We start from the raw sequence: 16,096 nt of genomic DNA, 5'->3' as shown, positions 1-16,096 counted from the left end.
AAATGCAGAGAGGAGTTTGTTGTTTTTTTTTTAAGTCAAAAGTTAACAGGCCATTCCCAATGTTTTGGTTTTTTGTTTTTTCTTCTTCTTCTTCTTCTTTAATACTAAATCTGGAGTAAGTTGGCTTGTCCTGATAAAGATCTTGACTTGTAGAGAAGGCGGGTTTTTCTTAATGAGGTGAGGCTATTCCTCCAGGAAAAGACTTTTCCCCCCACACCCTCTTCCCTCCCTTCATGTAAGGTTCCACCCTCTGGAAAAACAAAACTCTTTTTTTCCTTTTCCTAGAGGGACAGACCTCAATGAAGTTGGGAAACAATCTTAAGAGCAGTCCATCAGAGTGGTTACGGTCACAGCGGCCTCTTTGGACGAAGACTTGTAGCATTCTTTCTCTTCTCGGTGTCAGCTTTTATTAGTGCGCTGGGGCTGGGGAGGCGGGCCAGATCGGCAGACACGGACAGCCTCTGACCCTCTGGAGTTGGTATGTGATAAGCAGCCCTAGCAGTGCCATGTATTGGAAAAGCGAGCAGATGTTTGTGTGTAAACTAGAAGAAAAGGACGTGCCGGAGCTGGCAGTTCCTCCCGAGAAGGTGAGCGACCCGACGCCTGGCCAGACCAGCTGAATCGCAGTTTCCTGCGAGCTGTTTGCGCTCCTAAATGAGGTTCAGAAATTACCTGTAACGGCCTCATCTTCAAACCTGGCAGTTTTTTTTTTTTCTTACGTAGTAGCGCTAGTCAGTAATCATTGCCTCCCCTCCCCACAAGCTCACTTAACCTGAGGCCATGGACACCGTAGTTTGGGAGACGAAGCCTCAAGCCTAAGGCGCTCTCGGGTACATGTGAGTCGTGCTTTTGTTGTGTTTGCAGTGGTGAAAGGGCGGTCGGGAGAGTGAGTCGGGAGGTCCAGGCGGCTGTGGGGTGGGAAGGAACAGAGGCGCGGCTTCCCGCTCCCAGCCGCCGGCGAATGCTTGCCGGCCCTAAGGAGCTTCTCCGGCCGTAGGGCGGTCCGCGCTGCCGCGGCCCCACAGCGAAATAGAAGCAGACGTGGCTCCAGGAAGGCCTCTGGATCCTAGGGCGGGCTAGGAAGGCCATTTTACTTTAAAAAACCGAAAGAAGACAAACCCCAGGGCTCTCGAGTGACACCATTCTTCGAGTAGATGGGGGGAAACTGAGAAACTCTCACCTCACTCTGGAGGCAGGAGGCGTGGGGTATCTCGCGTTTTAGGTTTGAAAATCATCTGCAGCCTGTTTGAGCGCCTCCGCCGGACCCGCACTGGGCACTGCTGACTTTGTCTTCGCGCCGACGCTGGCGGGGAACACTCGGCGAACTCGGGGCTCTTCTGCCTAAACTCTTTGTGTCTGCGGCGCTGGGTCCCGAGTAGGGAGCGCACCGAAGGTCCCGGCGGAGAGCCCGAGGGACCGGGGGGCTCGGACAGTACCTCTTCTGGTGCTACCAGAGTGAGGGAAAGAGGGAGGCGAAGAGACAGAAATGCAGAAGTGTGGGCCGTTCGAGTTCCAGGACCCCCCACCCCGCCCCCCAAGCTAGAGTTTCCGTAAACGAAGGCAGAAAAAGCCCAGAGCGGCTGCGTTTTCGTTTAAGAACAAAACTCCTACAAAGGCTTGGAAACACTTGAGTAATGCGAGTTGTTGCTTTAAAACATTCTGACCGACGTTGGGTGAGTTGTTTTTTTTTTAATGACACAAATTAAATTCAGCTGGATATTTTCCATTATTCGACCCGCTTTTTGCGCTAGCTAAAAATAATCCTTTAGTAGCTCAAATGTTGACTTACCGAGCAATAAGTGGCAATTTACACCTTAAAGAAACGAGTATAAATCACTCGCAGCTCTAATTGCAGTAAGTTTACGAAAGAGCTGCTGGCTCGGTTTAATCTGAAGCATTTTCATTCAAATTGTCATCGGAACAAACACCAGGCTTCTTAAATCCCACTGTAATTAGCTTTCAAGTATCCTATTAAACCTCTTCACCTTTCGGGCTATCCAATTCAAAAAGCCCCCTTTTAAAAATATATATGTCTTGCTCTTTTAATTGAGGCTATTAAAGAAATCAAGTTTCTACACCCACCCCCTCCTCAAATCCTCTTTTCTTCTCTCCCACTTCACCCCACCCCCATGCACCCCCTTTAGCCGGGTGATCCCCGCTCCACTGTGATTGACGTCTAGAAAGAAACCGCTTTGTGCCGGGATGATTGTTATAAACTTGTTACCCCCGGCAGGGGGGCGGGGAACCAACGTGCTACGGTGAGCGCGGGGACCCGGAGCCCCGAGAGCGCTGCAGCGCGCCGGGCGAGCCCTTGGTGCTCCGGTGTCCGCCTAGTCGCGCGCTGAGGCTGCGCCGCCGCCGCCACCACCGCCCGCTGCCTGCAAGGGAGGCTGCGTCGGCGTCGGCCTGCCAGGCGCGCGCGGGCCCAGGCGCCCAGACGGCTGCACGTGCGGCCCGGAGCGCCGTGGGCCTTCATTAGCCCGCCCCGCGTGCGGAGAAGCTGAAGCTCTGGGCCGCACGTGCCGGCTCTGAACTTCTCTTCTCTGTTCCTCCCCACTTCCCCGCCCTCATCTCCTCAGTGCCAGGGGCTCATGTCGGAGGAGTGCGGGCGGACTGCAGCCCTGGCGGCCGGGAGGACTCGGAAAGGCGCCGGGGAAGAGGGACTGGTGAGTGGGTAGGGACCTGGGGGTTGGCGAGCCGGGCCGTGGGGAGGCAGCCCAAGGACGAAGGGCTGCTGTCCCCGCGCTCCTCCCCGGGCGCAGTTGGCCCCTCGGGGAGCGGGTGGAGAGGGGTTCTGGGGCTGGCGGGGAGAAGCTGAGCCAGTGTGGCAGGCTGCGCAGGGCCGCCAGGCGCCCCAGGTCCTTGAGGTCAGTGGTCTGCAGCCGCGGCGGGGGCATGGTGGGAGCATGGACCCGGGGGGAGAGGGCGAGAAGCGGGACCTCAGGAACTGGGGGTGGTTTGGGGTAAGGGAGGGGAGGCTGTGAGGGAGCCCCCGTGGGTCTGTGGGATGGGGAGAGAAGGAGGGGTCTAGAACCGCCTGAGACCAAGCCTCGTGGCTTCCTGCAGGTGAGCCCCGAGGGAGTGGGAGACGAGGACTCGTGCTCCTCCTCGGCCCCACTGTCCCCGTCGTCCTCGCCCCGGTCCATGGCCTCGGGCTCCGTCTGCCCCCCTGGCAAGTGTGTGTGCAACAGCTGCGGCCTGGAGATCGTGGATAAGTACCTTCTCAAGGTAGGGCGGAGCCGCGAGGCCCAGGGGCAGCGGGGTTCCCCGGGAGCTCTGGGAGAAGAGAAAAGTTTATTTTCCCTCTCTTTTCCACTCAAGTTCTCGCTGGAGATTGTAGACTTTCTCAGCACTATGGCCCAGACAGGGGCAACTCATGCGGTGGGAAAGAATGGGAGAAGAAATCTTAGAATACCCGCTGTTGCAAAACTGCTTAGGTGTGACCCATCCTGGTCTAGACGTGCGGATACCCTGGGTGGATGTGCTGGAGTTAGCCACCTACTTGTAGAGGAACAGAAGTGGGGAAACGCTTACCCATTCTGGAAACAGGGTCCTGCCCTATTATTTTTACTGATCCTCGGGTTATGGTCCCTCCACCCCCAATAACACCCACACGTCTGCCTGCTTATGAGGACTCCTGGTCTGTATGTGTTGATCGATTTCCCCTTTTCAGTGTCTCCTTTGGTGAGAACCACTGTCAAGTGCCTTAAAGGGTCTTTTCTGGATAGATATTTTACAGTCATGTTTATTTACACTAACTTGAGGCTTTTCCAGAGTAAAAGTCCGTAGTAGCATTTAAATGAAAACCATTTTCAATATCTTCCTCCTCTCATTAAGGTTTAATACTTCAGGGCCACCCAATGATTTTTTTTTTAATGTCATCTCCAGTGCTTAGTGGAAAAAAATGGAAATTGATGTAAATTTATACAAAACAGAAAGAAAGAAAAATACTTGGGATGAAGTACTTCAAGTAGTGGTTTGAGAGTTGACTGTCTCGATTTGTTTTACTTCTCTCAAGATATTGTGGGGGAGTTTTGGGGTACAAATTCTGGCAGGCTAGTTACCCATGTCATTGCATGAAGGATCATAGTCCCTGTGTCTTAATTCTAATACCATGGAATTTCAACTTCAATAGCTTTTTAAAACCACTATTTAAAATAATGATCTCTCCTACACTGATTTAGTAGCAAACCAGTTCACTTTCTATTCTCCTCACATCCCCCCCACCCCAGTTTTTCAAAAGAATTCATTATGGAGAATATGAATTCAAAAAGCAAATTAGTGAGTTTCTTTAAATTTCTCCCTCAACATACAAAGCTGCTTTATCTGGGGAGTTGGAATGATACCCTGTAGATATAACCCAGATAAAGCACCAAAAGGAGTTTTGGTGAAAACGTTTAAAAAATGACTAATTTACTTAATTGGTGGTTGATTCTTAAAGCTGGCTTTCTCTTTAAATCTGCATTCTTAAGATTTCCATTTCAGTGTTTCCACACCTGAGCCTTTTTGGATATTTAAAAACCATCTTTTGGATCAAAACTAGTTTCTTATTTTCAATGAGCCCTCTCAATAATTAGCTTAATCTTTAAGAATGTTTCTGATGGATCTATAATGGATCCACTACACAGCAGAGAGGATAAAGGAAAAAGTTATTATAAAGTGACTCAACATATCCTCTGAAATAGATAAAATCATTTCTAGTGTTCATCTTTTATATGTTAACATCGAAGTTATCTGAAGTCTTTTAAAGCTTTCCTTTGTAGTAGGACCAGAGTCCTCTAAATGAACTCTTCTACGTACAGTCTTAGTCCACCCCTTTTTGTACATATTAGTATATGTACAAGAAAACTAGCTGCTACTTATTATATTGGAAACTAGTTCTAACAAAAGTTTGACACTTTATGATTAAAAACTGAGTTCTTAACTTTTTTGTCCCCATTTTGTGTGCTTATTCTTCCAGATAAGTTTGAATTCAATTTGAGTCACTGGTGAAAAAATAATTGTTAGACCTAATAGAATATTTGAGGGTATAACTGTTTAATATAGAAAAGCACCATATTGTGAGGCAAGTTAAATGGAGTTAGAACAAAAAAAATGAGAGGAGTTAGATGCATCTGTTGCCCCATCTAATACTTCAGTGCCCTGTCGTTTGAGTGATTTTTTCTGGCTTGGTCCTATATATGTATACATACAGAGATTGGATCAATGCTAGCCATCAGGAAAGGTTTATAGTCGCCAGAATTTTCTCTGTTCACCTTACTTTCATCTCTGGAAAAGAAATGGAAGATGAAGGAGATTTTTTTTTTTAAGTAAACTTTGAGGAAAGGTGGCAAACCAGGCGTTACATCTGGCTTTAGGGAACTAGAGAATGGCCATGACTCTGTCCTGAAGCCTGCATCTAGCCTTACTTAAAAAAAAAAAAAAAAAAAAAAAAAAGCCTGGATAACATCAAAATGCAGAAGGCCTTAAACAGTGGAATACTAAAGGAAACCTGTATTTCTACACTTTAACTTAATTGGGCCCATTTGAGGAAAAAAATAGAAAAAAAATGCATCTCTAATTAATAGGACAGCATTCACCATTGTTAATTTTTTTAATTTTGATTTCCTCAAATTTTTTTCCTATTGTTTCCTATTGCTATTTTCCGTTTTCTTGTATGGTGAGCATGTAGTTCTTTTATAGCAAGACCAAAACTTAAAATTTCACTAAAATGATACTTTCATTAGTGCTTTGGAAAGAGACACAAAACTGTAATTAGAAGCCAGTGAAACTTTCTTCAGCTTCGAAGGATCTTTTATATTTCATATCACAGAAAAATATGTTGAACAGTAGTGCTAATATGGTAGAATCATTGGACAAGACAGTCTTTATTATGAAATAGTGTAGCAAAAGCTGTATTTCACAATTTCCCATTTTTCCCATTTCCTAATTCTTATATTAGGCATTAGATCCATTTGTAGAGTATAACTGGTGTTTTTGCATCATTGCCGTTCTTTTAAATGAAATTTAATTAAGCATAAGCTTAGTTCTTGTGTCCATTTAACGAGCAAAATTTAGGAGCCTGCATTACAGGCAAATTCAATTCAATAAACATCTTCGTTTTTGAAGGCTGAAGATGTGCCGCTTATACTATGATAGCAACAGTTTAAGGTAAGGCTATTTATGATTTGTCCCCTGATTTGACAATGTTTCATGCTCCTATATAGAATATAAAGTGCTGTGATTTATTAAATTAAATCAAAGCATTTAATGTCTTACTTCCTGAAGTATAAATGGCAAATAGTTGGGTGCCTTTTTAGAACCGCTTATAATAGATTTATTTTTTTTCTCTAGTAACTAAATCATTAAAATAGGGTTACCAATGCTTTATGTTTTGATTATTTAATGTTAGACAGGAGCCAGGGCTTTGGCCATTTCAACATTTAAATCTACCTTAGGAATTTCTGTATTGTAAGTAAAATGGATTGCCTGGCTTCTTTACACGGGTAAGTATTTCTTACAAAGCTTCTTTTCTATTTTCTTTCTCACTTTAACTAGGGATGTGGCTTGAATTCTTTAGGTACCATGTTTCATGGTGGGAAGAATTTGGTCAAGGAAAAAAATATAAAACCAATACGTAGGACTTTAAAGTGGCCAAAATTTTCCGTGTTCATAGACGTTCGATAACAAAACAAAGCAAAAACAAAAAAAAAAGCTGAATAAACATTCAATTAAAAAAAAACCTGAATTTTTCAAAAGTATATTTAAAAACTTAAGCACAAAGTGTATAATATGCTACTGTGATTTTCTGGTTGAGGTCTAAAAGAGAATATATCTAGATACATATTTGTGTAAATGACACCTCTTAGATAGAAACATTCAGAGCATGTGTTAAAATATTAAGGGGCCAGCTTTTAAAATTGCCTGGTACAGAAAACCAATGAAGCATACTCTTAAGTGTGGTATTAGAATGCCTTCTCATCCTAACCCCTTCTTCTTCACAGGTGAATGACCTGTGCTGGCATGTTCGGTGTCTCTCCTGTAGTGTCTGCAGGACATCCTTAGGAAGACATACCAGCTGTTATATTAAAGACAAAGACATTTTCTGCAAACTTGATTATTTCAGGTACACCGAAATTTTTTTTTGGGAAGTAGATACTCCAAGAAGGTATTACACAAAGAGAATTTTGTAAATAGCCTTTCTTGTCCAGTTTTATTTACTGAAGCCCACTTTTTCTTATACAATGGATTTCAAAATGAGAATGCTTCATATTTTTGAGGTATAATTTGTATTAAAATAAAATCAGCATGCTTATGTGTTTTAGGAACTCAGTATACAAAAATTAATTTTAAATAATTATTTCCACTTTGGCGAATGAAAGTTTTAGGTATTAAAAACAGGGAACTTTCTTTGCTGTGCAGAGATATAAAGTATGAAATATAAGATGACTTATTATAACAAAGCCCTTTGTTCAGGGGAAGTAGCAAGACAAAAATGAAATAATTATGGGGGAAAAAAATCAAGGTTTTGTTGTGCTTTTTCCAATTTACTATAGAATGACCCCTCGTAATATACCTATAAAATGCCAGCAGTTTGGAAACTGTGATTAAACCATATTATTCAGAAGAACTGACCATTCCAGTATCGGAAATACACCAAGTCTACTTACGTATTCTGCCTAAAAATCCTGTTTCTTTTGTCTGTTCTTTGATCTTTGTTTTGTGAGACTGTATTTGCCTAGGATATTAAATGTAACATTTTCTCCACGTGGTCTCTTTATAATAGTTTAAATGTAAAGTTTCTTTTAAGATAGAATTTAATTCTTAATGGATAGCTATCTCGAAATTGAAATCATCCTTAAGCATGACTTTTTAAAATTATCACATTTTTTCCCTATTTGCTTTTCCAAACGAAGAAGAATGTTCATTGTGAAATTGGGAAGTTAATAGTACATAGTTAAGTTTGTAATACTAATTATGTTATTTATACTCGATTTCAAAAACTGATTTAAGAGAGTTTAGTGATTGATTTGAATAAAATTGCTAGGTAATTTAAAGCACTTCATGAAATCCAGAGTCCTTTATTTTATAAAGTAATAGAATTTTATAATTACCCAAAACATATATTTCTCATCAGGTTTGCTCTCTATTTCCTCAAAAATAGTAGCAGTTTGCCTCCTCTTTCACTGAGGATATGCTAATCTTAATTTTTTTTTTTTTTTGGTGATTTAAAGCCCCTTGAAATGTTTGGTTTCAGAGACTTATTGAAAGTCTAGTTCTTCAGGATTTTTTTATAATTCATATTTTATTATATTCTGAAATTAATTTTTATGATTCAGTTTTTCAGATTAACTTAAAAACTGGCAATACCTCTAAAGATATGTTAAGGAATAGACACAGACACATACTTATCTGGTTTAATGTGGATATGCCAGGTTATGACTGCAATTGTGGTAGGAGATATGACAGAGAGTGTCTGGTCACTAGGACTGAGAGAAAAAAGAAATCTTTACATCTGGCATTTTGTTAAGATTAACTTGCATTTAATGTCCAGATATGTGTCTAAAAGTTTTAGGTAATATTTCCCCTCCTCTTGTGGATGGTATTGCAACAGCTTGTTCACCAAAGGAAACATTTCTGAGTTTTCCTTCACTGAGGTTTCTGAGGTTTCCTCACACCACAGTGAACAATTTCTGTTCTGTTCATTCTTTGATAATATCAATTTAAAATGTTTTAACTTTAAAAAAATGTTTAGAGCATTTTCTAATTATCTCAACTTGGTTTTAAGACGTCATAATTTATATCTTCAGTGGTATGCTTTTGTATTTTTAGGTTTCAGTCTCGAGTGTGTGTGTGTGTGTCTTATGTTGTGTCTCTAGGTAATTTATAAATGCACTGATATTTGTTACAAGAAAGATACTGAAACTCCTGTGTCATTTATTTTAAAAGAAAAAAAATTATTTTCTCCTTTAGAGTAACAATGAGAAGTTTTTGTTTTATAAACAGGTTTGAATTATGATCCCATCTCAAGTCTCGATTGTGTACCATATGACTTTAAAAAAATAATTGATTCCTGTTTCCTTTTCAAAAGATTTAAATACTTGGGTTAATCCAATGAGTAAATAATGTGTTAATTTAATCTTAGACTGATGAATATCTCACCAAGCATTAAAATCTTCACCTCCCACCCTTCTATTTATGTAGAAGGTATGGAACTCGCTGCTCTCGCTGTGGGAGGCACATCCATTCTACTGACTGGGTCCGGAGGGCCAAGGGGAATGTCTATCACTTGGCGTGCTTTGCCTGCTTTTCTTGCAAAAGGCAACTTTCCACAGGAGAGGAGTTTGCTTTGGTGGAAGAGAAAGTCCTCTGCAGAGTGCATTATGACTGCATGCTGGATAATTTAAAAAGAGAAGTGGAAAATGGTAAATATATACTTAAAATACTTTTGAATCTTTTGGGACAGTGAACACAGGGACAATAACGATTTTTCCTAAGGTCGTCTTAAAGCATTACTTTGTGCAGTGTAATTGTGGTGAAACTCATTAAGCCCTCTACTGTTAGTGATGGTCTCCATCTGTTTATTTACAAGAAAAGCCATGGCATATGTATTCGCCTTGTGCCATATTCTCAGGAAGCAGCCTTGAGTTTAGGGTTCTGTTTTGCTTTTTGTAACCATTTGTTTCCTTGTATTTGCCTTTGTAAGGATGAGCCTTAGATGTGCACTTCCAAATTGGTGCACTTTTGACTAAATATACAAGCCTACAAATGGAATATTGTTTCCACAGTATGTTTCTAGTATGTTCTAAAACTTAAGGGATTTGGCAAACTAGAAGATGTATACAGTTTCATACCAAGCCAAGAGATGCAAGAAACCTATTATTGTATGATTGTTCATACAACAACCTATTATTGTATGAATGGTGTGTTTTTTAAATGCAGGTAATGGGATTAGTGTCGAAGGCGCCCTCCTCACAGAGCAAGATGTCAATCATCCAAAACCAGCAAAAAGAGCTCGAACAAGCTTTACAGCAGATCAGCTCCAGGTAGACATGAGAATGAATTTATGAGTTTCTGAAGCCCTTCCCCACCTAAAAAACAAACAAACAAACAAAAAAACCACCAAACCCAAACAAAAAACAATCTCTATGCTGTCTTAGCCTGTGCTTTTTGTGAAAACTAACTTGTTAGATGTATGAAAACATTGCCCTAAATATTGTTTATCAATATTTCGAGAGTCATGATGTGATATGAACTCGTCATTCAAGTTCGTCTCCCTGGGGTCTGTTAGCATTAACATCAAAGTGGAAACAAAATGTTGATCTGTTCTGACTTCCTGATAAAAATTACTTTAACCCAGGCATTTACCTTACTACATGTAGTTGCGCTAGAAGTTAAAATATTTGGGGACTCTTAACAGAAAGAGACGCTCAGTATGTGGGTCTGTGGGACACTAACGTGTTCATCTTTTTAACAAACCACACTGAGTCTTTTAATGGACAAGATTGTACATTTTCAGAGTAGGAAAGAATTGTAAACGCTTTACCATAAATAGGAGTCTACCGATTGACTCCAATCAAGTAGACCCTTCTTGTTTTTAAAGAGGGTAGAGGGAGTAATTCTACTATTTGATGCTAAAGGTTCATTATGTTCCCTGAAAAGGGAGGGATTATTTTCAACTTAGTTGCCCTAAATATAATTGTCATAAGTTCTATTTATGCAAATTGTCATGAAAGTAATGAAATAATTACTCCTTGCTTTATATTTAAGTCTATGCATACAATGATTCTTTCTGGCATTTTTTTCAGATAAAGAAATCACATTTTCTAAAAGATTAATGTGACTGAAGTATTTGTTTTATGTTAAAGTGAGGTAACATCTGTAAAGCGCCTACCATATATGGCTGGGTGCTTTACACATAGTATCCATCTTAGCTCAGACTTGAAAGGATATTTATACAATGTTAAGAAATGAAGGTAATATTTTGAAAAATCACTTATAGTATTCTAATACTTGGCAGTATTTAAGATGAATGCAGTAAAAGAGAGGATTTTTCTTTTGAGAATGATTAAGAAAGAAGCCTTGATATGACACAAATATTCCAAGGGAACTTAATGGCATTGGAAGCAATCTAGCATTAAAATCTAGATCTATTCTAAAAAATTTCCAAAAGATTGTTTTTGATTTCTTAATTTAGGCATAGACTGCATGGTCAGTAAGTAGGAAATGAAAGATAAGGCAGTTGAAAGAGATATCTGTTTGAACCTTGCTTTTCTGGGTGCCTCATTTGGTTGTAATGAAGATCACGTAAAGCCCTAGGTTAGAAGATATGAATAACTGTGGGAGACCTGGCAGCAAAATACCCAGTAGTTAAAAGGTGTCTGAGTTAAAATATATTCTCTAAATATGTTCTGTTTATAAAGTGTTCTGTTTCCATGAAAGCCTGGCTATAACTTTAATAATCATAAGGCTGATAGCTTTAGTTTGATATAAAAATGTATTAGTAAAAGGATAACTGTGAAAATTTGAAACCACTTTAGGTAGATATACAATCTCATATAGGAAGATAGAGGCACTAATTAAATAGAAAGGGAATAATATTTGTGGAGGTCTTTGAATACCAAGTCTTATGCGAGACATTTTCTCTACATTATCTTCTTTTATCTCTTACAATTCCTTGATATAGGTAGTCTCATCCAAGAAGTGTAGGGACTCCCCCAGGGCAGACCACCAAGGGAATGGCAGAGAAGACATTTGGACCCTGCTCCCCAAACCTCTGGTCTTTTCATTTTGCTTGGCTTCCCAGGAGACCATGAGTAGAACTGTGCCTTAACAAAACTCCACTTAATGGCAGTGGCAGCTAAAACAAGAGTGAGATTCTGAATCTTGTAGATAGCCTTATAGTTTTAAATTGCAAATGTGCATAAACTGTTTAAGCCATGCATTATTATATGAAAATGTGATCTGAATCATGTTTTAAAAATTTATATCAGAATCATAGGTTTTTAAAAATGAAAGCAGAAATTATATACTTTCAAAGCATGTTCTCATTTATTCAGTATTTATTAGCATCTATCTGTGCCAGGAATGGCTGAAACGAGACACAATCCTTGTCCTCAAGTGTTCTTTGTAGCTTAGGAATCTAGGATAAGTTGAATCATTATACTTTGCCAGAACCTCTAATAAATCAGGCAGTGTACCTCATTGTACCTCATTGTCAAATTGTCCTACTTTTCAGAAAGCTGAATATATTTAAGTAGTGCTTGAATTTAGCAAAACAATAAAATATAGGTGATCAGTAAGTCAAGACTATTCATAGACTACCTGGTTTGGACTTATAAGACTTAAAATGGGAGGAACAAATTTCCCAAATTCTTCTTTAGAAGCTTATGGGAAGAAAAAATAGACTTTCAGAATAGAGTACTATTTTGTGTTAGCAAAAATATTTCAAATATTGTCTCATTTGTATAAATTGTATTTTAAAAGTTCCGGCAATACTATGGTTTGCTTATTGTAATTGGAAGTATTTGCTCAATGATTATTAATGTTAAACATGCCAGGGTTAGCACCTATTTTAATCTACTTTCAGATCAAGTTGGTCAGCTGCTACTATGCAGACTCCTCACATTTCTGGTAGACATTCTGGCCTTAAAATGATGTGTCTACAGAGGCTTGCTCCTTGACCATGTTAAAAGAGCTCAGAAAAGGAGTAGGGTGGGTTTTGGCATCATTAGTGACCAGAGAGTAATGAAACCAAGTTAAAATTAAAAGGGTTCTTTTGTGAGACTAAACAGTGATGAACACATCTTACTTTTCCATTAGCATATTCCAGCTTTAAACCATCAGTGTTGATTTAAGTTTTCCTTTATTCCTTAATGAGAAATTGCTTTAGTAAATGTAATTTACTTCCATTATTAAACTTGTGAATTTGAATGCATTTGTGAAAAGCATGCTGGTTTTGTTTTATAAATTATCAATAATGGCCTTACAAACAAATCTTCAAATATCTGTTCAGCTTTTCTGCTTGAAAAATTAAAAAACAAAGACATAATTAATTTGTTCATTCTTTTTTCTCTTTGGGATGTTACATGCTCAACTATGTATAAACACAACTCTATTTGCACATGAAGATATTAAAGTTAACACATTTGGAGTAGGAGAGGAAGAAAGAAGTGAGCTGGGCGAGATTATAAACTTTTAGGCTGATTCTGCCCATTTTTTTAAAGCAAAACTACATGTGCTGTTTACAGCGAGTGTGTGGACAAGTGTAGTTGGATAGGAAGCCAGGAATACCTTATTCTGAAGAGTCACTATCAGCGAGAACTTAACTGAAAAAAATTATATAATTTTTAAACTTCATAAGGTTTCCTGGAACAACATCGGTCTTTTTCTCCACACTGTCTTCAGATTTTCCTCACATTGTCGAGGTTCATTCCGTCACAAAGTCTTCACTGTGTGACAGGAAGGGGAATTAACTCCTGTGGATATGAAGAATAAGACAGTCCCTTTGCCCTCAAGAAACTCACTGTCTGCTCTAGAGAGCTCGACTTGCTAACACATTAGTTAGCTACCCAGTGGCAAAAGATAGTATTATATGAGGAGCATAGTGGAGAATGCAGTTAATCTTGCCTCCTGGAAACGGTGTCGAGGTCAGCAGGACTTAAGGTCTTTAAGTAGATTACCCCCATCGCATGCCCACAGACATGCACAATCATGTTGGGTGCCAGACTCCCCTTTCTCATTCTTACAATACTTTCTTTATATTTTATAATACTTCCCTCTATTGACTTTTAAGTAATAAAATTCAAATATCCCACTTGATTTCTGTGATTTCCTTTTCTGAAAGAATCCAAAGCCCTTGGCGTGTGCTTTTATTCTGGTACTCCTCCTCCCTCCCCCCCCAACCCCACCCCTCACCTCTCACTTTAGCTTGTATTGTTGCTAATTATTGGCATGCGTATATCTTCTCCTAGGAAGTTGAGACCAGAATCACTTGGGAGCTTTTCCATCTATAAATGTTTAGATCTCAGGAAATTCTTATTCAATGGGCTGATGAGTTTCTCTTTTTAAGATCCCAGATGTTCCTTTGGATAGAGCAAGTGCTCAAAACAATTAATGATGGAGTCATTACAATTAAGTGGAATCCATCTGTTGCACTGTCTACTTTTACAGACTGATAAAAATTGTGGTAGGGGCCTTGAACCTGTTTTGCTCAGTAGAGGCTGAAGATTAAAAAAAATATTTTTTTAATGCTAGCAATTTTTAACAAAACGGAAAAAATAGTAAAGAGGCTTATACTAGTATGCATTTTATTTGTGGGTTGTCAGAATGGAAGAAAAGATGAGCTTATTTTTAACAGCATAGTTGAGAGACAAGTTTTTATGTTGAAATAGATTTTTTTAAGATTTCAACATAGCAACTTGTGCATAAATGTACACAATACGTATTCTTTTTTTATACATACTTCCCCATATTGATTTTCAAGTAATAAAATCCAAGTATCCCATTTTCTTGTGCATGTCTTATCTCTCCTGTCATCAAAATGCATAAGATCGAGCTTCTTATTTTTAGTTATTTACTACCTACACTTTTTTAAAAAACAGGTTATGCAAGCACAATTTGCTCAGGACAACAACCCAGATGCACAGACCCTCCAGAAACTGGCAGAAAGGACAGGCTTGAGCAGACGTGTGATACAGGTGATTATTTTAAAGGTTAATCAAGAGATGTTAAAAGTTCTAGGTCTTTTTTTTTCCCCTCTTTTGGTATCTGGTTTATTTCACTTAGCATAATGTTCATCCAGGTTGTAACATGTATCAGTACTTCATTCCTTTTTATGGTTGGATAATATTCCAATGTATGTACCACATTTTATTTGTCCATGGATGAATATTTGGGTCGTTTCCACTTTTTGGCTATTATGAATAATGTTGCTATACACATCAGCACACAAGTATCTGTTTGAACGCTTGCTTTCAATTCCTTTAGATATATACCTAGGAATGGAATTGCTGGATCATATGGTAATTCTGTGTTTAGCTTTTTTTTTTAATAGATCTTTATTGGAGTATAATTACTTCACAATACTGTGTTAGTTTCTGTTGCACAACAAAGTGAATCAGCCATGTGCATACACATGTCCCCATATCCCCTCCCTCTTGAGCCTCCCTCCTACACTCCCTATCCCACCACTCTAGGTCATCGCAAAGCACCAAGCCAATCTCCCTGTGCTATGCTGCTGCTTCCCACCAGCCAACTATTTTACATTCGGTAGTTTATGTATATCGATGCTACTCTCACTTCACCCCAGCTTCGCCCTGCCACCCCATGTCCTCAAGTCCATTCTCTATGTCTACATCTTTATTCCTGCCCTGCAACTAGGTTTATCAGTACCATTTTTTTTTTAAGATTCCATATATGCGTGTTAGCATAATGAAACAACAGACAAAGGATTAATCTCCAAAATATACAAACAGCTCATGGAGCTCAGTATCAAAAAAACAAACAATCAAGTTATTCTAGGTCTTTAAAAGTGTAAATTGTTGGGGGGGGGTTTGTTTTGTTTTTTGTTGGTGTCATTGTTTGTTTTGTTTTGTGAAGAAATGTCAAAGCATTAGCTTCCCATTTTAGGTCTCTTCACACTCTAATCAATTTTTTTTAAACCTGATAATTAGCCTGCTTGGTCTAGGCTTCCATTTGTTGACCATTCATTCATTGCTCAGAGCAACCCTAAGGCTCCTCAGGCTAAAAAGACAACTGTGATTCCAAGCTAAATCTGGTTCTGAGGCCAGAATTTTTTTCTACTTTTCTATTATTGTGTATGTGAGTGAGTGGGGGAGGGGTGGGCAAGAGGGGGGATATCTATGGCCTTTGTTGAGGGAGTGATGTAAACAAAACTAGGGAAGGATGAGTTAGAGCAAATCTGTTGACAGATAAGATTTATGTTTGCAAATTGTGGGGGATGGAATTATTGGAGCTGAACTTGGAGAGGCTGTACATGTAGAGTTCTCTTCTGAGGAGGAAGAGATTTTAGGAAGAGATTTTACGTGATTTTAGGAAGAAAGGTCTGGTGACAGTACGTGGGAATAATTAGAGTTGGGAGAGGCTGCATAGAGAT

General features: G+C 39.4%; 1 protein-coding gene across 1 annotated transcript in view; it reads left to right on the top strand.

The window, feature by feature from the left end:
• The first annotated feature begins 360 nt into the window (after window positions 1–360).
• The window catches only part of LHX8 (LIM homeobox 8), a 34,272-nt gene continuing 18,536 nt past the window's right edge, over window positions 361–16,096 (top strand). Inside the window, exons 1-7 of the mRNA XM_007115337.2 lie at window positions 361–587; window positions 2,580–2,666; window positions 3,067–3,228; window positions 6,984–7,105; window positions 9,184–9,404; window positions 9,922–10,025; window positions 14,583–14,678. Of these exons, the coding sequence (XP_007115399.2) occupies window positions 507–587; window positions 2,580–2,666; window positions 3,067–3,228; window positions 6,984–7,105; window positions 9,184–9,404; window positions 9,922–10,025; window positions 14,583–14,678 (873 nt within the window). The 5' untranslated portion in view covers window positions 361–506. The remainder of the gene's footprint in view (window positions 588–2,579; window positions 2,667–3,066; window positions 3,229–6,983; window positions 7,106–9,183; window positions 9,405–9,921; window positions 10,026–14,582; window positions 14,679–16,096) is intronic.

Source organism: Physeter macrocephalus, chromosome 4, assembly GCF_002837175.3.
Source record: "Physeter macrocephalus isolate SW-GA chromosome 4, ASM283717v5, whole genome shotgun sequence".
Lineage (NCBI taxonomy): Eukaryota > Metazoa > Chordata > Mammalia > Artiodactyla > Physeteridae > Physeter > Physeter macrocephalus.
This window is presented reverse-complemented; position numbering and strand designations above follow the sequence as displayed.